This window comes from Fringilla coelebs, assembly GCF_963513975.1.
Source record: "Fringilla coelebs genome assembly, chromosome: 24".
Taxonomy (NCBI): Eukaryota; Metazoa; Chordata; class Aves; order Passeriformes; family Fringillidae; genus Fringilla; species Fringilla coelebs.
In genome coordinates this window covers 6,052,027-6,074,509 of record NC_140050.1, presented here as the reverse complement: position 1 = coordinate 6,074,509, position 22,483 = coordinate 6,052,027, and the positions used below count along the sequence as shown (strand labels likewise).

Below are 22,483 nucleotides of genomic sequence, written 5' to 3'. Positions count from 1 at the left end.
TAATCCATATTTAAATCTTACTTTTCCACGTGGGTTTGGCTTTTTTTTTGTACTATTTTCCCTCATTCCCGAGCCATTCCATGACCCAAAATTCCCTTTTTTTCCCCCACAGGTGGGGCCCTGCCCTTCGTCAGCCCCGCCCTGGCCGTGCACAAGTCGGCCTCGGCCGTGGAGCGGCAGCGCGAGTATCTCCTGGACATGATCCCGCCCCGCTCCATCCCACAGTCGGCCACGTGGAAATAATTCCCGAGGGAGAACTTTTCCAGGCTCTGCCATCCTTTCTTTTCTACCACAATTCCGTGGAATCTGCTTTAATCCCAGCTGGATAAACGCCCCGAGGCTTTCTAGGATGCAGCACCACCACTCCTCATCCGTCCCTGCCGGGAGAAGCGATCGCGTCGGGGTGGTCGAAGCCCGGCTCCGTTGGCTCCCAGATTTTTCATGGAAGCTGGCAGGGAAAAAAAAAAAGGGGGAAGAATTCCTTGAATAAATTTTTTTTTTTTTTGGCTTTTTTTTTTTTCCATATTTAGTTTTGAAAATTTTTTTGGGCACCAGCACAAAAAAAACAAAAAAAAAAAAAAAAGAAACCACAACGAAAAAGACTCAGCGACTCCTCTCTGCCTTCGCCGACGCCGAACTTTTTTGCCGGGAACGTTCCGGAATTCCGGAATTTTGGGGGCGTGGAGAGAGGAATTCCAGCCCCATCCTGCGTTTAGTGAGCCGAGTTCATGGCTGCTCCTTTTCCCTGCTCCTCTTCCAGCCGGGGGAAAGCAGGCGGCGCATCCCGAGATTCCCAAAATTCCGACGATCCCAAGAAGGAGAAAAGTGCAAATCCCCGGTTCTGGTTGAGTTTGGTTTGGTTTTGGTTTTATTTTTTAACCCTTTAGGGATCGGCTGCCGCCCAAACCTTGGCTGGGAGGTGGGAATTGCTGCGGGAAATTCCCACTTTTTTCCTTGGATTCTGGTTGGAATAGACTTTGGAACCGTTGGTAGTTTCCAAAACCTTGCAGTTACTGAGAGACAAAATCCACCTTGGTTCTTTCTCATCCCGCCAATTTTGGGCCTTCCCGACGTTCCCAGAGACTCCAAAGCGAAACTTTTTGGGAATTTTAATTTTTTTTTTCCTTTGGGAGGGTTGGTTGGGTTGTTGTTTCGTTGTTTTTTATTTTTTTTTCCTTTTCTGTTGTTATTTTGAGGGATTTTATTCCAAATTTTATAGGAATTCCAGAAGCTGATGCAGGCAGGGAGGGTTGGGATCCGATCCCGATTCCCACCGGGAATTCTGGCCCTTCCCAATCCTTCCCTCCGTGGTTCAAGTTCTTCCAGGCATCCCAAACATGCTCCTGTATCCATTTGGGATGGAATTTTCCATCATTTTTTTGGGAATTCCAGAGGTTCAACCCAAAATCCATCCGAGGGCCAGTTTGGTTTCATTTTTAATTTCTCATCCTCTTTTTTTTTTGTTTGTTTTTTCCTTGGGCTTCTTCCTGAAATTCCAGATGAATCCAAGGGGGCAGAATTCCAGGCCTTATTCCAGTGAGGAGAATTCTTTGGGAAATTTGGGGAAATTATAAATATATATAATTTAGAGATCTATATATATTAAAAAAAAAAAGTGTGGTTGGGTGGGGGGAGGGTGGGAAAATTCAGGAAAATCCGAATTTATTTTCTTAGGAATCGCTGAAGCCAAGAATTCCTTTGGGATCATCCCCTCAGATCCGAGGGACAAACCCCCTCCCTTTTCCCACTTTTCCTGGTGTTTCCATATTTAGGGATTTAGTTTAAGAAGAAAACAAAAAAACCAAAAAAAATCCACTTTGTTTTCCAAACTGGGATTTGTTGGATGAAAAAAAACCCCGGAATTCCCAGCTGGATGCTGATTTTGGGGTGTTTTCCATAGGGGATGGGAAGAGCTCAAATGTGGGAATTGGGTTGGAATTTTGGAATTTTGGAGTTTTCTTTTCATTCCAAGCTTGGATTGGGAGATGCCAGCAGAGAGGGATGAAGTGGAATTCCTTCAATTCCGTTGGATTTTATGGAAAAGTTGCAGTTCCTTTCCCACGTGGAATTTTTTGGGGGTTGGTTCAGGGAGAATTTTGAATTTTCCTCTCCTGTTTTTTTTTTTTTTTCCTCATGGATGCCAATGTTTGAAAAAAATTAATTTACTCCTCCCCCCCAAAAAAAAAATTCCTCCAATTAAAATCCAATTTTTTAATTATTATTATTATTTTGGGGTGTGTGTGGGGGGAAACCTGCTTTGTTTATTCCCAGAGTTTGGAGAATTCCTGAAAAAAAAAAAACAAAACAGGGAATGGAAGAGTCACAGAAGGATTTAATGGGATAAAAACGATGTCAAAACTTTCTGGATCCCAGCAGAATTCCCTTGGAAATTGGAATTTCAGCCAATTTTTATTCATTCAAATAATCAGGAATGTTGGAATTGAAGGATTTGGAATTCAAAATCCAAACAAGTCTCTGCATCCAGACTTCCAAATATTCCATCCTGATTTTTTTTGGATGGATAATTCCAGATAAATACTAAAAAAATTATTTGGGGGATGATGGGGGAGAAGATTTGTTTGGAAGGGGAAGGAAAATCCAGCATGGATTGAGGCTGGAAAATTAAAATATTTTATGGGGGGTGAGGCTGAAACTCCAAATTCCCACCTGGAATGTGACTCCTGGGATCCAGCCTGGTTCTGATGTGGTTTTTTTCTGGAATGTTCTTGGAATGCTGCTGGGAATTGTTTGATTCCCATCCACGTTTCTGCCAAATTAATTTGGGATCAATCTGGGAAAAGATTCCATGTTGGAAGGGTTTTGGGGTTTTTTTTTTTTTTTTTGGGATTGGGATGGTTCAGGTTCAAAGTTGTTCCAACTCTTCAATACAGATTTTCCAAACCTCTTCCCAGTCTCCTTTTTCCAGGAAAAAACCCAAAAAAAGGGGGAGAAAATCTCCAAGAAATGGAAAATTCCCGTGGTGGAAGGGAAATGTTTGGGAATGGGGAGGAGGGGGGAATTTGGGAACAAATCCTGGGGTTATTCCTGCTGCTGGATCCCCTCTGGAATTTGGGATTCTCTGCTGGGGCATTCTGGAACCCCCTGAGATCTCTTGGATCCATTTTTGGGATTCCCAAATCCCTGAGGGCTCTTGGATCCATTTTGGGATTCTTGAACCCATTGGGGGTTTTGGAATTCTGAGATCTTTGGGATTCCCAAGTCCTCAAGGTTTTTGGAATTCTGGAATCCCAGAGATCCTTTGGATCCCCTTTGGAATTCCCAAATCCCAGAGATCTTTTGGATCCCCTTTGGAATTCCCAAATCCCAGAGACCTCTTGGATCCCCTTTGGAATTCCTGAATCCTTGAGGTTTTTGGCATTCCCAAATCCCAGACATCTCTTGGGTCCATTTTGGGATTCCCAAATCCTCAAGGTTTTTGGAATTCTGGAATCCTAGAGATCTCTTGGATCCCTTTTGGGATTCCTGAATCCCAGAGATCTCTTGGATCCATTTTGGAATTCCCAAATCTTCGAGGTTTTTGGAATTCTGGAATCCCAGAGATCTTCTGGATCCCCTTTGGCATTCCCCAATCCCAGAGATTTCTTGGCTCCCCTTTGGGATTCCTGAATCCTTGAGGCTTTTAGGATTCCCGAATCCCAGAGATCTCTTGGACCCATTTTGGAATTCCCAAATCTTTGAGGCTTTTGGAATTCTGGAATCCCAGAGATCTCTTGGATCCATTTTGGGATTCCCAAATCCCAGAGATCTTTTTAATCCCCTTTGAGATTCCCAAATCCTTGAGGCTTTTAGGATTCCCAAATCCCTGAGATCTCCTGGATCCCCTTTGGAATTCTGGAATCCCAGAGATCTCTTGGATCCCCTTCAGGATCCCTGAATCCTTGAGGTTTTTGGCATTCCCAAATCCCAGACATCTCTTGGACCTATTTTGTAATTCCCAAATCCCAGAGATCTCTTGGATCCCCTTTGGAATTCCCAGATCCCAGAGATCTCTTGGATCCCCTTTGGAATTCCCAGATCCCAGAGATCTCTTGGATCCCCTTTGGAATTCCCAAATCCCAGAGATCTCTTGGATCCCCTTTAAGATTCCCAAATCCCAGAGATCTCCTGGATCCCCTTTAGGATTCCCAAATCTCAGAGATCTTTTGAATCCCCTTTGGCATTCCCAAATCCTTGAGGCTTTTGGAATTCCCAAATCCCAGAGATCTGGATCCCCTTTGGGATTCCCAAATCCTTGAGGTTTTTGGAATTCCCAAATCCCAGAGATCTCCTGGATCCCCTTTGGAATTCCCAAATCCCAGAGATCTCCTGGATCCCCTTTAGGATTCCCAAATCCCAGAGATCTCCTGGAACTCCCCACAGCTCCCTGGGGATCCCGGATCCCTTTTCCTGCTCCGGGGGTGCCCCGGATCCAGGGGGGTCCCTAAAGCCATAAAATTCCCGCTGGGAGCCGCTGGGATTTTGGGAATTTTTCTGGGAACGCCGCGGAGAACGAGGAAGCGCCGTTGTCGTTTTAGATTTTAGCAACTCGTGAAATAAAAAAGATCCCGGATTTTCATGGGATCACAATTCCCACGGGGGAGCCGTGTGGGGTTTTTTATTTTTCCTTTGGAATTCCTTCCCCAAAAAAAAAAAGGGAAAAGATTTGGAAAAAACAACAAAAAAAAAAAAGTTGGAGTTGTTTTTTTTTTTTCCTATCCAAGGTTTTTCTTCCTCAGCTTGGAAAAAAATCCTGAATTTTTTATATCCTGCAGTTTCTGAGGGAAACAAAGGAAATCCAAAATTCCAGCAGATTTGGGGTTTATTCCACTTTTTTTTTAATCCTCATTTTGGGAATTCTTCCTTTACCCCTCTGGGTTCTCCCAGTTTTCCCCCTTTTTTTTTTTTTTGGAGGGGAAGAATTGGAATTGAATTCCAGATGGAAAACTGGGAATTCAGGGTGTGAAATGGAGGAAATTCCGGGAGATTTGGGAGGAAAAAACCCCAAATTTGGTTCATTTTTTCCCTCTCTAAAATATTCCAGAATAAATCCCAAAATTTAACAATTCTCATTAATCCCGCCAGCGGAAGGATCCAGAATCGATAATTAATAATTAATCAATAATTAATTGGGGGGTGTGGTGGGGATTGGAATGACAATAAACAGAGAAACTCCTGGATCTGCCTCATATTCCCAGGATTTTGGGGGTTGGGATGGATCTCGTGGATCTGCTCCTTCCTCTCTTCCTCTCCCAAGGATTATTCCCAAAAAAAAATCAGGAAAACAGGAGAAGGGTAAAAAAAGGTGGCAAAAATCCGGGATTTTTGTGGATTTCCTGTGGAATTTTCTGGATGGAACATCTTCAGAAGCAGCAAATCCATAAATCCAGAGCCTTCCCCGTTCCCACCTGGAATTCCTGCTCCAGCAGCAGCCTTGGATCTCACCTGAGCATTCCAGGGAAACTCAGGGAGCCGTTGGATCGCGTCCCTCTGGAAGGAGAAGGGGCTGAGGACGTTCCCAGATGGAATTTTCATCCTGTTCTGGATTAAATCCAAATTCTTGGAGCCTGGGAAGAGCCACGTGGGAGTTCCTGTGGGGTTGTCTTGAATTCCAATGGGATTGTCCCAAATTCCTGTGGGATTGTCCTGAATTCCTGTGGGATTGTCTTGAATTCCCATGGGATTGTCCCGAATTCTGGTGGAGTTGTCCCAAATTCCCATGGAATTGTCTTGAATTCCCATGGGATTGTCCCAAATTCCTGTGGAATTGTCTGAAATTCCCGTGGAATTGTCCCAAATTCTCATGGAATTGTCTTGAATTCCCATGGAATTGTCTTGAATTCCCATGGGATTGTCCCAAATTCCCGTGGAATTGTCCCAAATTCCCATGAGATTGTCTTGAATTCCTGTGGAATTGTCCCCCATGGAATTGTCCTGAATTCTGGTGGAATTGTTCCAAAATTCCCAGGGAATTGTCCCCTGTGGGATTGTCCCGAATTCCCATGGGATTGTCCTGAATTCCCATGGAATTTTCCAAAATTCCCATGGAATTGTCCTGAATTCCCGTGGAATTGTCCCAAATTCCCATGGAATTGTCCCCCATGGAATTGTGCCCCCTGAAGTTGTCCGAAATTCCCATGGGATCATCCCAAATTCCCATTGAATTGTCCGAAATTCCCATGGAATTGTCCTTGATTCCCATGGAATTGTCCCAAATTCCCAGGAGTCACCAGTGGAGTCACGGCCACGCTCTGGGATTGGGAAAAGAGGAATTGATGGATCCTGGTGGGTGGGGGATGATCCCAAGGAATTGATGGATCCTGGTGGATGGGGGGGATGATCCCAAGGAATTGATGGATCCCTTTGGATGGGGGGATGATCCCAAGGAATTGATGGATCCCATTGGGCAGGGGGATGATCCCAAGGAATTGATGGATCCCAGTAGGCAGGGGGATGATCCCAAGGAATTGATGGATCCCTTTGGATGGGGGATGATCCCAAGGAATTGATGGATCCCTTTGGATGGGGGATGATCCCAAGGAATTGATGGGTCCCTTTGGATGGGGGATGATCCCGAGGCATTGAAGCGGCATTGCCCTTTTAAGCGCCCGTTGCCCCTTTAAGCGCGGACACCACCGCTCACGTGGCCGCACCACGTGAGTTTCCCGCGCGCGGGAACTGGGCGGGCAGGCGGCGCCCCGCAGTGACGTCACCGAGCAGCGCCGCAATGGCGGCGCCGAAGGTGAAGCAGGACATGCCCCCGCCGGGCGGCTACGGCCCCATCGACTACAAACGGCACCTCCCGCGCCGCGGCCTCTCAGGTGAGCCCGGCGGGAGCCGCGGAGGCGCCGCCGAGGGGCGGCGGGGGCGGGAGCGGGGCCAGGAGCGGGGCCGCGCGGCCTCTCGGCGCTGAGCGCCCCCGCTCCCCTCACGGCCCTCACGGCCCTCCCGGCCCTCAGGGTACAGCATGTTCGCGCTCGGCATCGGGAGCCTCCTGCTCGGCTACTACACCCTCGTCAGGTGGAACCGCGAGCGCAGGTGACGCTGCGAGCCCCCCGCGGGCGTCCCCGGCCCCATCCCGGGGATGGGAGCTTCTGGCCCCGGGATGGGCTCCCGGTGCGCCCGCCTCCTTCAGCGCCGTCCGCGTCCCTTCCCAGTGCTCCCAGTGCTCCCAGTGCCCCCAGTGCTCCCAGTGCCCCATTCCCAGTGCTCCCAGTGCCCCCAGTGCCCCCAGTGCCCTATTCCCGGTGCTCTCAGTGCCCCATTCCCAGTGCTCGCAGTGCTCCTAGGGTCCCATTCCCAGTGCTCCCAGTGCCCCCAGTGCCCCATTCCCAGTGCCCCCAGTGCTCCCAGTGCCCCATTCCCAGTGCCCCCAGTGCTCCCAGTGCCCCATTCCCAGTGCCCCCAGTGCTCCCAGTGCCCCATTCCCAGTGCTCCCAGTGCCCTCAGTGCCCCCAGTGCTCCCAGGGCCCCATTCCCCATTCCCAGTGCTCCCAGTGCCCCATTCCCAGTGCTCCCAGTGCCCCATTCCCAGTGCTCCCAGTGCCCCATTCCCAGTGCTCCCAGTGCTCCATTCCCAGTGCTCCTAGTGCCCCATTCCCAGTGCTCCCAGTGCCCCCAGTGCCCCATTCCCAGTGCTCCCAGTGCCCCCATTCCCAGTGCCCCCATTCCCAGTGCTCCCAGTCCCCATTCCCAGTGTTCCCAGTGCTCCCAGTGCCCCCAGTGCCCCATTCCCAGTGCTCCCAGTGCCCCCATTCCCAGTGCTCCCAGTGCCCATTCCCAGTACCCCCAGTGCCCCGTTCCCAGTGCTCCATTCCCAGTGGTCTCAGTGCCCATATTCCCAGTGCTCCCAGTGCCCCCAGTGCTCCCAGTCTCCATTCCCAGTGTTCCCAGTGCCCCAAGTGCGCCATTCCCAGTGTTCCCAGTGCCCCCAATCCCCGTTCCCAGTGCTCCCAGTCCCCATTCCCAGTGCTCCCAGTGCCCCCAGTCCCCATTCCCAGTGCTCCCAGGGTCCCATTCCCAGTGCCCCCAGTGCCCCATTCCCAGTGCCCCCAGTCCCCATTCCCAGTGCTCCCAGTGCCCCCAGTGCCCCCAGTGCCCATTCCCAGTGCCCCCAGTGCCCCCATTCCCAGTGCCCCCAGTGCTCCCAGTCCCCATTCCCAGTGCTCCCAGTGCCCCCATTCCCAGTGCCCCCAGTGTTCCCAGTCCCCATTCCCAGTGCCCCATTCCCATTCCCCCCAGTGCTCCCAGTGCCCATTCCCAGTGCCCATTCCCAGGGCTCCCAGTGCCCCATTCCCATTCCCAGTCCCCATTCCCAGTGCCCCCAGTCCCCATTCCCAGTGCTCTCAGTGCCCCATTCCCAGTGCCCCCAGTGCTCTCAGTGCCCCATTCCCAGTGCCCCCAGTGCCCCAGTCCCCATTCCCAGTGCCCCCAGTGCCCCCAGTCCCCATTCCCAGTGCCCCCAGTGCCCATTCCCAGTGCCCCCATTCCCATTCCCAGTGCCCCCAGTGCCTCATGCCCCATTCCCAGTGCCCCCAGTGCCCATTCCCAGTGCCCCCAGTCCCCATTCCCAGTGCCCCAGTGCCCCCAGTGCCCCCAGTACTCCCATTCCGTCCCGCAGGCGGTTGCTGATCGAGGAGCTGGAGGCTCGCATCGCGCTGATGCCGCTGCTGCAGGCGGAGTCCGACCGCAGGTGCGGGGCTGGGAACGGCCGGGAGCAGGGACTGCATTTATGGGATTGGGGATTCATTTATGGGAGTGGGGACTGCATTTGGGATTGGGGACTTCATTTGTGGGATTGGGGACTTCATTTGTGGGATTGGGGAGTTTATTTATGGGATTGGGGACTTCATTTGTGGGGTTGGGGACTTCATTTGTGGGATTGGGGACTTCATTTGTGGGATTGGGGACTTCATTTGGGATTGGGGACTTCATTTGGGATTGGGGACTTCATTTGGGATTGGGGACTTCATTTATGGGAGTGGGGACTTCATTTGTGGGATTGGGGACTTCATTTGGGATTGGGGACTTCATTTGGGATTGGGGACTTCATTTGGGAGTGGGGACTTCATTTGTGGGAGTGGGGACTTCCCTTTGGGATTGGGAACTTCATTTGTGGGATTGGGGACTTCATTTGGGATTGGGGACTTCATTTATGGGATTGGGAACTTCATTTATGGGATTGGGAACCTCCTTTGAGATTGGGAACCTCCTTTGGGACTGGGATTTTGGGGTCCCTTCCCATGCCCTGTGTCCCTCAGGACGCTGCGGCTGCTGCGGGAGAACCTGGAGGAGGAGGCCAAGATCATGCGGGACGTGCCGGGCTGGAAGGTTCGGGATCCGGGGGGAAAGGGGGGGATCCCCTCTGGGATCCCGGGGGAATGGGGAGGATCCCCTTTGGGATCCCATGGAGGCAGCCCAGGGGATTTGGGATCACCCCGGGCTGGAAGGTTCGGGATCCCGGGGGGAATGGGGCAGGAAATTGGGGGGGTCCCCTCTGGGATCCCACAGGATTTGGCTCCTTAGATTTGGGATTCCATGGGGTTTGGCTCCCTCTCACTGATTTGGGATGCCCTGGCACCCCGAGCTCCCTCCCAGGATTTGGGATCCCATGGGATTTGGGATGCCCTGGGATTTGGCTCCCAGGATTTGGGATCCCATGGGATTTGTCTCCATTGATTTGGGATCCCCTGGGATTGAGGATCCCCTGGGATTTGGCTCCTTGGATTTGGGATCCCCTGGGGTTTGTCTCCATGGATTTGGGATCCCACAGGATTTAGCTCCTTGGATTTGGGATCCCCTGGGATTTGTCTCCATGGATTTGGGATCCCACAGGATTTAGCTCCTTGGATTTGGGATCCCTTGGGATTTGTCTCCATGGATTTGGGATCCCCTGGGATTTGGCTCCATGGATTTGGGATCCCCTGGGATTTAGCTCCATGGATTTGGGATGCCCTGGGATTTGTCTCCATGGATTTGGGATCCCTTGGGATGTGTCTCCATGGATTTGGGATCCCTTGGGATGTGTCTCCATGGATTTGGGGTCCCCTGGGATTTGGCTCCTTGGATTTGGGATCCCCTGGCACTCTGTGTCCCCCCTGCTCTGTGGGGTGGAGCCGCCCTCCCTCCATCGGCTCCGGGAGCTCCCGGGCGGGGGGAGCAGCTCCTCCCGGGAATCCCGGGAATTAACAACACAATCCCCGGTGATTCCCGACACAATCCCCAACACAATCCCCGGTGATTCCCGACACAATCCCCAACACAATCCCCGGTGATTCCCGACACAATTCCCGGTGATTCTCAGTACAATTCCCAGCAATTCCCGACACAATCCCCGGTGATTCCTGACACAATTCCCAGCAATTCCCAGTACAATTCCCGGTGATTCCCGGTGGTCCCGGTTGCAGGTGGGCGAGTCCCGGTTCCACACGGATCGCTGGGTGCCCCCCACGCTGGAGGAGCTCTACTACCTGCGGCCCCCGGCCGAGCTGGACCGCGAGAAGTTCGGGCTGCAGAACTACGTCTGACACCCCAAACCCACCCCAGACCCACCCCAGACCCACCCCAGACCCCCAGGCCGCCTCTCCCGGCTCCTTCCAGAACTTTCCCCCCTTTTCCTGTCCCTCTCCAGGCTGAGTCCCCCATCCCGAGCTTGTTCTGGCTCCTGCTCGTTAATAATTAATAAATAATGAATAAGTAAATAAATAAATCCTTTGGGGATTGCAAGTGTCCCTGGGAATTGGGATCTGCCCCCTTTGGGATTTGGGATCTTCTTGTGGGATTGGGATGCCCTGATTTAGGATTGGAATCCCCCACACACACACTTTGGGATTTGGGATCTCCCTTTTGGGATTGGGATCCTCCTTTTGGGATTGGGATCTCCCTTTTGGGATTGGGGACCCCCCTTTGGGATTGGGATGCCCTGATTTAGGATTGGAATCTCTCCCCCATCCCCTTTGGGATTTGGGATCTCCCCTTTGGGATTTGGGATCCCCGTGGCTCCCGGACTCCGCTCTCTCTCTCTCCCTGGAATTCGGCAGCTCCCGAGGGATTTTCCCGGGAATTCGGGCTGGGAATTTGGGGATGGAGGGAGGGGCCGCTGGAAAAGTCCCGATCTGGAGGGGTTTAACCCCAAAATTCAGCCGGGTTGGAATTCCCGGGTGGGAACCACGGGCGGCGGGGCCGGGCCGGGAGCGGGGCGGGGGCACCGGAGCCGCCTCCCCCCGGGCGGCACCGCCGAGCGCCGGCCCCGCTCCGACCGGAGCATCCTCGGCATTCCCGGGGGATCCGGTGGGACCGGAGCATCCTCGGCATTCCCGGGGGATCCGGTGGGACCGGAGCATCCTCGGCATTCCCGGGGGATCCGCTCCGACCGGAGCATCCTCGGCATTCCCGGGGGATCCGCTCCGACCGGAGCATCCTCGGCATTCCCGGAGGATCCGCTCCGACCGGAGGCTCCGCGGAGATTCCAGCGGATCCGGTCCAGCCGTGAACGGAGGCTCCGTGCAGCTCGCGCCGCGTCCGGTCCTGCCGGGGGTTCGGTTTCGCCGCCGCTCCCGTCCCGCTCCCCGCCATGAGCTCCACGCCCTGCCCGTCCCGGGAGCCGCCCCGGTACCTCAGGTGAGCCCGGGGTCCCCCCGAGGAGCACCCCCGGTGGCTCCGGGCGGTGCCGTTCAGCCGGGGCTGCCCCGGGACGGGCCCCGTTCCCCGGTGCCGGGACCCCGCGGGGGTGGAACGGGAGCTCCCCGCTGCCCCGGGAGCTGCCCCGGCTCGGTGCCAGCCCCCGCGCGCTGCCCGCGGCACCCCCGGGCGGGGTCCCGGTCCCCACGGGTGTCCCCTGGGGCCGGGGAGGGGGAGTCGGTACCCACGGAGCCGCCGTTGCCCGAGCAACCGCATCCCGGGTCTCCATGGCTGCGGCGGGGATGCTCCGGGAGGCGGCGGGAGAGGAGCGCGGGACCCGGGATGGGCCGGGATGGGGACAGCGGGGACAGCGACAACACCGGGGACACCGGAACACCGGGGACAGCGGGGACATGCGGCGGGAACAACGGGGACACCGGAACACCGAGGACGGCGGGGACGGGCGGCGGGGACGGGAGGGTCCCACGGCCGGGCTGTACCGGGAGGGAGCAGCGGAACGGGAACGGGGAATGCGACCGGGATGCGGAACCGGGATACAGGACTGGGATGCGGGATTGGGGCGTGGAGCGGGGACGCGGAGAGGGGACACAGCCGGGATAGAGTCGGGATATGGATCGGGGATGCGGGACCGGGATGCGGGACCGGGATATGGGACGGGGATGCAGGACCTGGATGTGGAACCGGGATGCGGGACCGGGATATGGGACGGGGATGTGGGACCGGGATGTGGGACCGGGATGTGGATCGGGGATGCGGGACCGGAATGTGGATCGGGGATGCGGGACCGGGATGTGGGACCGGGATGCGGGAATGGGATGCGGGACCGGGATGCGTTCCGGGGGTGGGGCCGCATCTCCCGGGGAGGCCCCGGCCGTGTCCCCGGCCGTGTCCCCGCCCGGGGCCGGTGCCAGCTCCGCGGAGCCAGCGGGTGTCCCTGCCAGCCCGGAGTGTCCCTGCCAGCAGCGATTAGGGACAATGTTCTCCGGGAATTGCGGCTTTTGTTGGGCGAGGGACAACACAGCTGGGCCCGGCCACCCCCGCCACCCCCGCCCGCCGCGGGAGGGGCTCCCCGCACCGCTCGGTCCCTTCCCGTCCCTTCTGCCCCCCGGTTTTCTCCCCAGAGCCGCCCGTGTGGGGCTGGGACAGGGCTGGGACTCACTAGAGGGCACCAAAGGATTGGGGACAGGGATGGGACGGGAATGTGGGAATGTGGGATTCAGTTTTCCTGGCAGGTTTATCAGGACAGCCAAGGACTGGGATGTGGGAATGAGGGATCTTGCTGGGGCCCTGCTGGAGCGAAAAGGGATTTTTTTGGGTTCTGCCAGGACCTGGCTGCTCCGTGGGGACAGCCTGGATGGGGAGGGACCACCCTGCAGCCTGGGGCCGCAACCCGGGACCCCAATCAGGGACCCCAACCCGGGACCCCGATCCGGGACCCCAATCAAGGACCCAACCTGGGACCCCGATCAGGGACCCCAACCCGGGACCCCGATCAGGGACCCCGACCCGGGATCCCTCAGCTGCCCCGGCAGTCCCAGCTCCCCTCCCGGGCTGGCTCTGAGCGGTTTCCCCCCAACCCGGGGTACGGCGGGGTCTGGATCCCCCCAGCTCCTCCCGGTACCGCCGGGATCCCGTCCCGGCGGGGCTGGCGTTCCCTCCCGGCGGGCGCTGGAGGTGGCCCAGGCCGCTCCGCCCGCGCAGGTGAAGCCAACAGATGTGAGCAATTATTGTCGCGCTGGGCGCTGCCAGCTCCGGGCTCGGCGGCGGCGGAACAACCGCGGCTTTGTTCGCTTTTATGTAACCGGGGAACCGGGGCCGCCGCCAGCTCGGCCGAGCGCCGCTCCCGCCCCGGCCCGTGGGGTCACGGTCCCCTCCGTGCGACATCCGTGTGACATCCGTGTGACCTCCGTGTGACATCGGTGTGACCTCCGTGCCCGTCCCCACCGCCGTGCCCACCCCGAGCCCCCCGCCCCGTGTCCCAAAATCCCGTCCCGGGGGTGGAGCGGGGTCCCGAATCCTCTCGGGGGGGTGGGGACAGCTCTGTCCCCCTGTCCTGAGCGGGGACTGTCCCCAAGGCAGCCAGGCGGAGGCGGAGGCCATGGAGAAGGAGCTGCTGGAGGATTATCGCTTCGGGAGGCAGCAGCTGATCGAGATCTGGGGACACGCCTGTGCCGTGGCTGTCACCAAGGTGGGGCTGGGGACACCCAGAGGGGCTGGGGACACCCAGAGGGGCTGGGGTCCCCACGGGGAGGGGGATGCTCAGCCCGTCCCGGGGGATGTTCAGCCGGTCCCGGGGGTCGGGTTGGGGCCGTGGGGGTCCCCAGAGGTGCCCAGGTGTCCCCGTGCCCCGGCGATGTCGCTGCTGCGGGGATCGCCCGGGGCTGGCGCGGGATGTGAGGAGGAGGAAGAGGAGGAGGAGGAGGAGGAGGAGCCGGGGACCATCAAGGGCAGCTTTGTGCCTCGGGCCCGAGCGCTCCGCGCCCGCCTCAGCTTTTCCATCGGCCCTTCCCTGCTCCGAGCGCTGCCCGAGGAGCAGAAATGTTTTGGTGCCGGAGCTGTTGCAGCGTCCCTGACCCCACCTGGGGCTCGGCATCCTCCTCTTCCTCTGGGACCCCCCCATCCCCGGCTCCCCCGGCCGGCCGGGGTGTCCCCGCGGTGTCCCCGCTCCCGTGTCCCCGGGGCCAGGAGGTGCCGGCGGGCGGGGCCAGGCCCGGGCTACCGGGGCCGTGTCCCGCTGCGGGCAGTGGGGACGGCTCCGGGAGCCAGGATCCGTGAGCAGGAAAAAATCCGTCAGTGGATAAACAGAGCGTCCCTCCCTCCCTGCCTCCCTCCCTGCCGAGCCATCCTGGAATGTGCAGCGGGCGGGACGGGGACGGGAACGGGGACGGGGGGGCCGCGGGCACGGCCCGGCCCGGGCAGCGTCCTCGGCCCAGCCGGGGCATCCCCGTGGTCCTGCCGTGGGCATCACCCCGAGGGTACCACGGGCATCACCCCGGGGGTACCATGGGCATCACCCCGAGGGTGTCACAGGCATCACCCCGAGGGTACCACGGGCATCATCCCCATCCCACCACGGGCATCACCCCAAGGGTGTCAGGGGCATCACCCCGAGGGTACCACGGGCATCACTCCGGGGGTACCACGGGCATCATCCCCATCCCACCACGGGCATCATCCCGAGGGTGACAGGGACATCACCCCGAGGGTACCACGGGCATCATCCTGAGGGTACCATGGGCATCACCCTGAGGGTACCACGGGCATCATCCCCATCCCACCCTGGGCATCACCCCGAGGGTACCATGGGCATCACCCTAAGGGTGTCATGGACATCACCCTGAGGGTGCCACGGGCATCATCCCCATCCCACCCCGGGCATTGCCTTGATCCCACCTTGGGCACCATCCTGGCCCCACCCGGGGCACCTTCCCCATCCCACCCTGGGCATCTTCCTGAGCCCACCTTGGAATTCCACCACGGGCACCAGCCTCACCTCAGTACGGGCATCATCTTCATCCCTCCCTGGGCATCATCCTCGTCCCCCTGTGGGCATCATCTTCATCCCACCGTGGGCATCATCCTCATCCCACCCTGGGCACCCTGTGGCAGTGCCACTGTCACATCCCCATGTCCCCACAGCCTTTGCCCTGCTCCCCCTGCCGTGTCCCTGAGTGACTCTGGGCCATCCCTGTGTCCCCGTGTCCCTGCCCTGTGACAGTGCCACCCATGAGACAGTGCCACCCATGAGACAGTGCCACCCCGCTGTCCCCTGTCCCTCCGTGTGACGGTGCCTCCCTGCTGTCCCTGTCCCCCGGTGTGACCGTGTGCCCGCTGTCCCTCGGTGTCCCCCTTGTCCCGCTGTCCCTGTCCCCTCAGTGACACTGTCCCCCTGTCCCCACTGTCCCTCTGTCCCTGCCCCCACTGTGACCGTGTCCTCCTGTCCCCCTGTCCCTGTCCCTGCAGTGACACTGTCCCCCTGTCCCCGCAGGCGTTCCCGCTGTGACTGTGTCCCCCTGTCCCTGTCCCCCTGTCCCCTCAGTGACACTGTCCCCCCGTCCCTGTCCCCTCAGTGACGCTGTCCCTGTCCCCCTGTCCCTGTCCCCATCCCCTCAGTGACACTGTCCCCATCCCCTCAGTGACGCTGTCCCTGTCCCCTCACTGACACTGTCCCCCTGTCCCCTCAGTGACACTGTCCCCCTGTCCCCGTCCCCTCAGCGACACTGTCCCTGTCCCTGTCCCCATCCCCTCAGTGACACTGTCCCCATCCCCTCAGTGACGCTGTCCCCCTGTCCCTGTCCCTGTCCCTGTCCCCTCAGTGACACTGTCCCCATCCCCTCAGTGACACTGTCCCTGTCCCCTCAGTGACACTGTCCCTGTCCCCCTGTCCCTGTCCCCATCCCCTCACTGACACTGTCCCCCTGTCCCCCTGTCCCCTCACTGACACTGTCCCCCTGTCCCTGTCCCGCAGGCGTTCCCGCTGTGACTGTGTCCCCCTGTCCCTGTCCCCATCCCCTCAGTGACACTGTCCCTGTCCCCCTGTCCCTGTCCCCATCCCCTCACTGACACTGTCCCCATCCCCTCAGTGACCCTGTCCCCCTGTCCCTGTCCCCTCACTGACACTGTCCCCCTGTCCCTGTCCCCGTCCCCTCAGTGACACTGTCCCCCTGTCCCCTCAGTGACGCTGTCCCTGTCCCTGTCCCGCAGGCGTTCCCGCTGTGACTGTGTCCCCCTGTCCCCATCCCCTCAGTGACACTGTCCCCATCCCCTCAGTGACACTGTCCCCATCCCCTCACTGACACTGTCCCCGTCCCCTCACTAACACTGTCCCCCTGTCCCTGTCCCGCAGGCGTTCCCGCTGTGACTGTGTCCCCCTGTCCCTGTCCCCTCACTGACCCTGTCCCCGTCCCCTCACTGTCCCTGTCCCCATCCCCTCACTGACGCTGTCCCCCTGTCCCGCAGGCGTTCCCGCTGCGCTCCCTGCGCCGCCGGCAGCCCACGCTGTTGGTGGCGTGCGGGCCGGCGCGGATCGGGGCCGTGGGGCTGGCGTGCGCCCGCCACCTGCGCAGCTTCGTGGGTACCTCTGCCCCCCGCCCTCCTCCTCCTCCTCCCCGGGCCTTCCTCCCGGCCCCCCCGGCTCCAGGGCTCCGTTTTTCCCGCAGGATTACGAGCCCAGGCTCCGTTTTTCCCGCAGGATTACGAGCCCACCATCTTCTACCCCAAGCGCTCCCCGGATCCTCTGCACCGCGACTTCACCACGCAGTGCGAGAAGATGGACATCCCCTTCCTGTCCTACCTGCCCGCCGAGGTGACCCCGCCCCACGGCCCCCTGGTGTCCCCTTCTGTCCCCTGATCCGCCTGGGAACCCCCAAATCCCCCTGGGAACCCCCAAATCCGCCTGGGAACCCCCAAATATCCCTGGGAACCCCCAAATATCCCTGGGAACCCCCTTTTCCCCTTGTGAACCCCCAAATCCCCCTGATCCTCCCCTGTTCCTCCTGGGAACCCCCAAATCCTCCTGGGAACCCCCAAATCCACCTGGGAACCCCCAAATCCGCCTGGGAACCCCCAAATTCCCCTGATCCTCCCCTTTTCCCCCTGTGAACCTCCAAATCCTCCTGTGAATCCTCAAATCCCCCTGATCCTCCCTGTTCCTCCTGTGAACCCCCAAATCCTCCTGATCCTCCCCTTTTCCCCCTGGGAACCCCCAAATCCCCCTGGGAACCCCCTTTTCCCCTTGTGAACCCCCAAATCCCCCTGATCCTCCCCTTTTCCCCCTGTGAACCCCCAAATCCCCCTGTGAACCCCCAAATCCCCCTGATCCTCCCCTGTTCCCCCTGTGAACCCCCAAATCCTCCTGCTTGATCCCTTCTCCTCCCCTTTTCCCCTCTCCAAATCCCAAATCCCCCTGGTTATTCCCTTCTCCTCCCCTGTTCCTCCTGTGAACCCCCAAATCCCCCTGGGAACCCCCAAATCCTCCTGGGAACCCCCAAATCCCCCTGATCCTCCCTGTTCCTCCTGTGAACCCCCAAATCTCCCTCATCCTCCCCTTTTCCCCTTGTGAACCCCCAAATCTTCCTGCTTTCCCCCCTTTTTCTCCCTTTTCCCCCTCTCCAAATCCCAAATCCCCCAAATCCCCCTCCTCATCCCTCTTCTCCTTCCCTTTCCCCTTCCCCAAACCCCCAAATTCCCCCAAATCCCCCAAACCCCCCGGATCTGCTTTTCTCCCTCTCCATACCCCAAAATCTCCATTTTTCTCCCTTTTCCCCCTCCCCAAACCCCCCCAAACTTTCCTCCTTTTCTCCCTCCCTCTCCCCCTCTCTCCCCTCCCCATCCCGCCGCTGCTGGGATCCCGGGAATGCCAAAAAATCCAGAAAATCCCAAAAAAAATCCCGAAAAAAATCCCGAAAATCCCGAAAATCCCGAAAATCCCGAAAATCCAGCGCCCGCTGCCCGCAGCCACCGGCTCTGTTATTTTTGGAACCTCCCAGCGCTGGGAACGGAGGAATTTGACCCAAAATTCGCCGTCCCGGGCTCGGCTCCGCGGCCCCTCCCGCTCGGGGCGGGCGGGATTTGGGGTTTTTTGTTTTAAGGTGACGCGGGGACACCGCGATTGTCGCGATTGTCGCTGTGATTGTCGCGATTGTCGCTGTGATTGTCGCGATTGTCGCCTGCAGGTGCAGCTGATCGACGACGCCTACAACGCCGTGGTGGACGCGGTGCTGGGGGCAGAGGGGACAGAGGGGACAGAGGGGACGGAGCCGTGCGCGGCCATCCTGGCCACCCTGCGGCACGTCCGCATCCCCATCGTCAGCCTGGATGTCCCCTCAGGTGCGGCCCGTGTCCCCTCGGTGTCCCCCGTGTCCCCTCGGTGTCCCCTGTGTCCCCTCGGTGTCCCTCGTGTCCCCTTGGGTGTCCCTCGTGTCCCCTCTGGTGTCCCCCATGTCCCCTCGAGTGTCCCCCGTGTCCCCTCTGGTGTCCCCTGTGGCCCCTCTGGTGTCCCCCATGTCCCTTCAGGTGTCCCTCATGTCCCCTCGGGTGTCCCCTGTGTCCCCTCGGGTGTCCCCTGTGTCCCCTCAGGTGCTGCCCGTGTCCCCTCAGGTGCTGCCCGTGTCCCCTTGGGTGTCCCCTGTGTCCCCTCGGGTGTCCCCCTGGTCCCCCCTCCCACGCCGCGGTGGCCCTGGCAGGGTGGGGACATCCCCAGACATCCCCCAGTGGCCCTTGGGGACATCCCCGGACTCCCCCCGGTGGCCCTTGGGGACATTCCCGGGACCCCCCTGAGGGTCCAGGAGGGATTGGGGACATCCCCGGACCCCCCCATGGTGGCCCTTGGGGACATCCCAGAATCCCCCATGGTGGCCCTTGGGGACATCCCCAGACCCCCCCACGGTGGCCCTTGGGGACATTCCCGGACCCCCCCATGGTGGCCCTTGGGGACATCCCCAGACCATCCCTGGTGGCCCTTGGGGACATCCCCGCCCCCCCGCGGTGGCCCTGGCGGGGTTGGGGACATCCACAGGAAATAACAAAGTGCCCGGGCCGAGACATGACGTCACCGGCAGCTGGCATTGTCACCAGCCGTGTCCCCGCTCCCGGCCTGGCCATGTCACCCTCACCGGGGGGGGGGTGTCCCTGCCCCTGCCACCCCTGTCCCCTCCCTGTGCCCTCCCTGTCACCTCCCCGGTGCCACCGGGACCCCCGAGCCGCCCCGAGTGTCCCCAAGGGCGTGGCGTGTGTCACCCGGGGTCACCCCTGTCCCCTGTCCGTGACCCCCCGACCGATCCGTGTCCCCTGCTGTCACTCGTGTCCCCTGTCCGCGGGGTGGGTGTGTCCCCCGGCTGTCCCCGTCCCCTGTCCGTGTCCCTTGGTGTCCCCTGGTATCCCCCCTGTCCCCAGCTGTCCCTCCTGTCCCCAGGTGTTCCCCGTGTCCCCCAGTGTCCCCCAGTTCCCTGTCCATGTCCCTGCTGTCCCCCTGGTGTCCCCTCTGCCCCCAGCTGTCCCTGGGTGTCCCTACTGTCCCTCCGGCTGTCCTCGCTGTCCCCAAGTGTCCCTGCTGTCCCCCCCTGGTTCCCCCCTGTCCCCACTGTCCCTGTTGTCCCCCTGGTGTCCTCGCTGTGTCCTGGCTGTCCCCTGGCTGTCCCCTCTGTCCCCACTGTCCCCTCTTTCCCCACTGTCCCCCCCGCTGTCCCCCCCAGCTGTCCCCCCTGTCCCCCCTGTCCCCGCTGTCCCCCAGATGTCCCCTCTGCCCCCGGCTGTCCCTGGGTGTCCCCTCTGTCCCAGGGTGTCCCTGCTGCCCCCATCTGTCCCCCCGCTGTCCCCCCGGCTGTCCCCAAGTGTCCCCAGGTGTCCCTGCAGTCCCCATCCCCTCTGCCCCCGGCTGTCCCCGCTGTCCCCTCGCTGTCCCCGCAGTCTCCTGGCTGTCCCCTCTGTCCCTGGGTGTTCCCCCTGTCCCCCTGGCTGTCCCCGGCTGTCCCCACAGTCCCGGTGACCCCTGTCCCCCGGCTTTCCTCGCTGTCCCTGCTGTCCCCCAGATGTCCCCTCTGTCCCCCTGGCTGTCCCCTCTGTCCCTGCAGTCCGGGTGACGGCTGTCCCCCCTATTCCTGGGTGTCCCTGCTGTCCCTAAGTGTCCCTGCTGTCCCCATCCCCGCTGTCCCCCTGGCTGTCCCTGCTGTCCCCGCAGTCCCAATGATGGCTGTCCCCCGGCTGTCCCCGCAGGCTGGTCCCCGGGCGGGGGTGGTGGCAGCGGTGACATCAGCCCGGAGGTTTTGGTGTCGCTGGTGGCTCCCAAGGAGGCCTCGCGGCGCTTCCGGGGCCGGCGCCACTTCCTGGCCGGGCGCTTCGTGCCCGAGGAGCTGCGGCGGAAATTCGGGCTGGAACCCCCCGAGTACCCGGGCAGCGACTGCGTGGTGCCCCTGTGACCCCAAAAACACCCTGGGACACCCCAAAAATACCCCCTGGGACCCCAAAAACCCCCTGGGCCCCGCCGAGTACCCGGGCAGCGACTGCGTGGTGCCCCTGTGACCCCAAAAATACCCTGGGACACCCCCAAAAATACCCTGGGACACCCCAAAAACCACCCTGGGACCCCAAAACCACCCTGGGACCCCAAAAACAGCCTGGGATCCCCCCCAAAAAATACCCTGGGACCCCAAAAACAGCCTGGGACCCCGAAAATAACCTGGGACCCCAAAAAATACCCTGGGACCTTAAAACACCCTGGGACCCCAAAAACACCCTGGGACACCCCCCAAAAACAGCCTGGGACCCCAAAACACCTGGGATCCCCCAAAAAACCACCCTGGGACCCCAAAAACCCCCTGGGCCCCGCCAAGTACCCGGGCAGCGACTGCGTGGTGCCCCTGTGACCCCAAAAACAGCCTGGGATCCCGAAAATACCCCCTGGGACCCCAAAACCAGCCTGGGACCCTTCTGGGACCCCAAAACACCCTGGGACTCCCCCCAGAAATCCCCCTGGGACCCCCCAAAATACCCTGGGACCCCAAATCCCCCTGTGACCCCAAAACTCATGGGACCCCCCCCCCCCAAAAACAGCCTGGGACCCCAAAAATACCCTGGGACCCCAAAAACAGCCTGGGACCCCAAAACAACACTCCCTGGGACCCCAAAAAATACCCTGGGACCCCAAAACTCCATGGGACCCCCCAAAAAACACCCTGGGACCTCCCAAAAACACCCTGGGACCCCAAAAATGCTCCTGTGACCCCAAAAATACCCTGGGACCCCAAAAATACCCTGGGACCTTCCAAAAACACCCTGGGACCCCCAAAACTCCTGGGACCCCCCCCAAAAAATACCCTGGGACCTCCAAAAATACCCTTTGACCCCAAAAATGCTCCTGTGACCTCAAAACCCCCTGGGACCCCAAAAATCCCCCCTGGACCCCAAATAAATCCCTGCCGATGTCCCTGGGACCCCAAATAAAGCAGTGGTGACCTTGTGACCCCAATTTAATCCTTGGTGGCCCTGGGACCCCAAAGAAACCCCTGGTGACCCCGGGACCCCAAAAACCCCCGGTGGTGACCCCGGGACCCCAAAAACCCCCGGTGGTGGCCCCGGGACCCCAAAAACCCCCGGTGGTGGCCCCGGGACCCCAAAAACCCCCGGTGGTGGCCCCGGGACCCCAAATAAAGCAGTGGTGACCTTGTGACCCCAAAACTACAGCGGTGGTGGCCCTGGGACCCCAAAAACCCCTGGTGGCCCCAAAGAATCCCCTGGTGACCCCGGGTTGGGGACACGTCCTGGCCTGGGCAGCCGGGCTGACCCCCCCGACCCTGGCAGTGCCACCGCGGTGTCACCTCCAGAGCGGTGTCACCTCCAGAGCGGTGTCACCTCCCCCGCCACCCTCCCGCGGGGACAGCGGTGGGCACGAGTGTCACCAAAATGTCACCAAAATGTCACCAAAAATCCCAGGAAAGGGACGCGGGACAGCCCTGGGAGCACGGGGACAGCACGCGCCACCCCTGGGGACCGTCCCCTGTGTCCCCACTGTCCCCACTGTCCCCTCTGTCCCCTCCGGCCCCGGGAGCCGCCGGAATGCCGGGAATGCGCCGGGATTTCCGCGCGCCGGGGCCGCTGATCCCGAACCCCCCGGTGCCTTCCCCGGTGCCCTCCCGGTGCCCCCAAATGCCCCCCGGTGTCCCTCGGTGCCCTCCGGTGCCCCCCAGTGCCCTCCGTACACTCCCGGTGCCTCCCCGGTGTCCCCCGATGCCCTCCCGGTGCCCTCTCGGTGCCCTCCGTACACTCCCGGTGCCTTCCCGGTGCCCACCGTGCCCTCCCGGTGCCCCCCGATGTCCTCCCGGTGCCCTCCGGTACCCTCCCAATCCCTCCC

At 59.8% G+C, this 22,483-nt stretch overlaps 3 protein-coding genes across 5 annotated transcripts in view; all 3 read left to right on the top strand.

The window, feature by feature from the left end:
* The window catches only part of GATAD2A (GATA zinc finger domain containing 2A), a 32,919-nt gene extending 31,356 nt beyond the window's left edge, over positions 1 to 1,563 (top strand). For all 3 annotated transcript variants that reach the window (XM_084221085.1, XM_084221083.1, XM_084221084.1), the window contains one exon: positions 113 to 1,563. In XM_084221085.1, coding sequence (XP_084077211.1) covers positions 113 to 243 — 131 coding nt within the window. In that variant the 3' untranslated portion in view covers positions 244 to 1,563. The remainder of the gene's footprint in view (positions 1 to 112) is intronic.
* Positions 1,564 to 6,687: 5,124 nt separating this feature from the next.
* NDUFA13 (NADH:ubiquinone oxidoreductase subunit A13) lies at positions 6,688 to 10,705 on the top strand. Its single transcript, XM_084221015.1, has 5 exons — positions 6,688 to 6,818; positions 6,957 to 7,035; positions 8,618 to 8,689; positions 9,258 to 9,327; positions 10,404 to 10,705. The coding sequence occupies exons 1-5, from the start codon at positions 6,725 to 6,727 to the stop codon at positions 10,521 to 10,523; spliced, it is 435 nt and encodes a 144-aa protein (XP_084077141.1). The 5' UTR covers positions 6,688 to 6,724; the 3' UTR covers positions 10,524 to 10,705.
* Positions 10,706 to 11,569: 864 nt separating this feature from the next.
* Positions 11,570 to 20,560, top strand: YJEFN3 (YjeF N-terminal domain containing 3; the record flags this gene model as incomplete). Its single annotated transcript, XM_084221035.1, has 6 exons — positions 11,570 to 11,616; positions 13,717 to 13,825; positions 16,597 to 16,707; positions 16,829 to 16,942; positions 18,312 to 18,465; positions 20,350 to 20,560. The coding sequence occupies 6 exons, from the start codon at positions 11,570 to 11,572 to the stop codon at positions 20,550 to 20,552; spliced, it is 738 nt and encodes a 245-aa protein (XP_084077161.1). The 3' UTR covers positions 20,553 to 20,560.
* Between the last annotated feature and the right edge of the window lie 1,923 nt (positions 20,561 to 22,483).

Coding starts and splice junctions, on each gene's coding strand:
- NDUFA13 (XM_084221015.1), top strand. CDS start 6,725: ATGGCGGCGCCGAAGGTGAAGCAGGACATGCCCCCGCCGGGCGGCTAC. Junction 7,036..8,617: donor AGGTGGAACCGCGAGCGCAG/GTGACGCTGCGA, acceptor TCCGTCCCGCAG/GCGGTTGCTGATCGAGGAGC. Junction 8,690..9,257: donor CAGGCGGAGTCCGACCGCAG/GTGCGGGGCTGG, acceptor TGTGTCCCTCAG/GACGCTGCGGCTGCTGCGGG.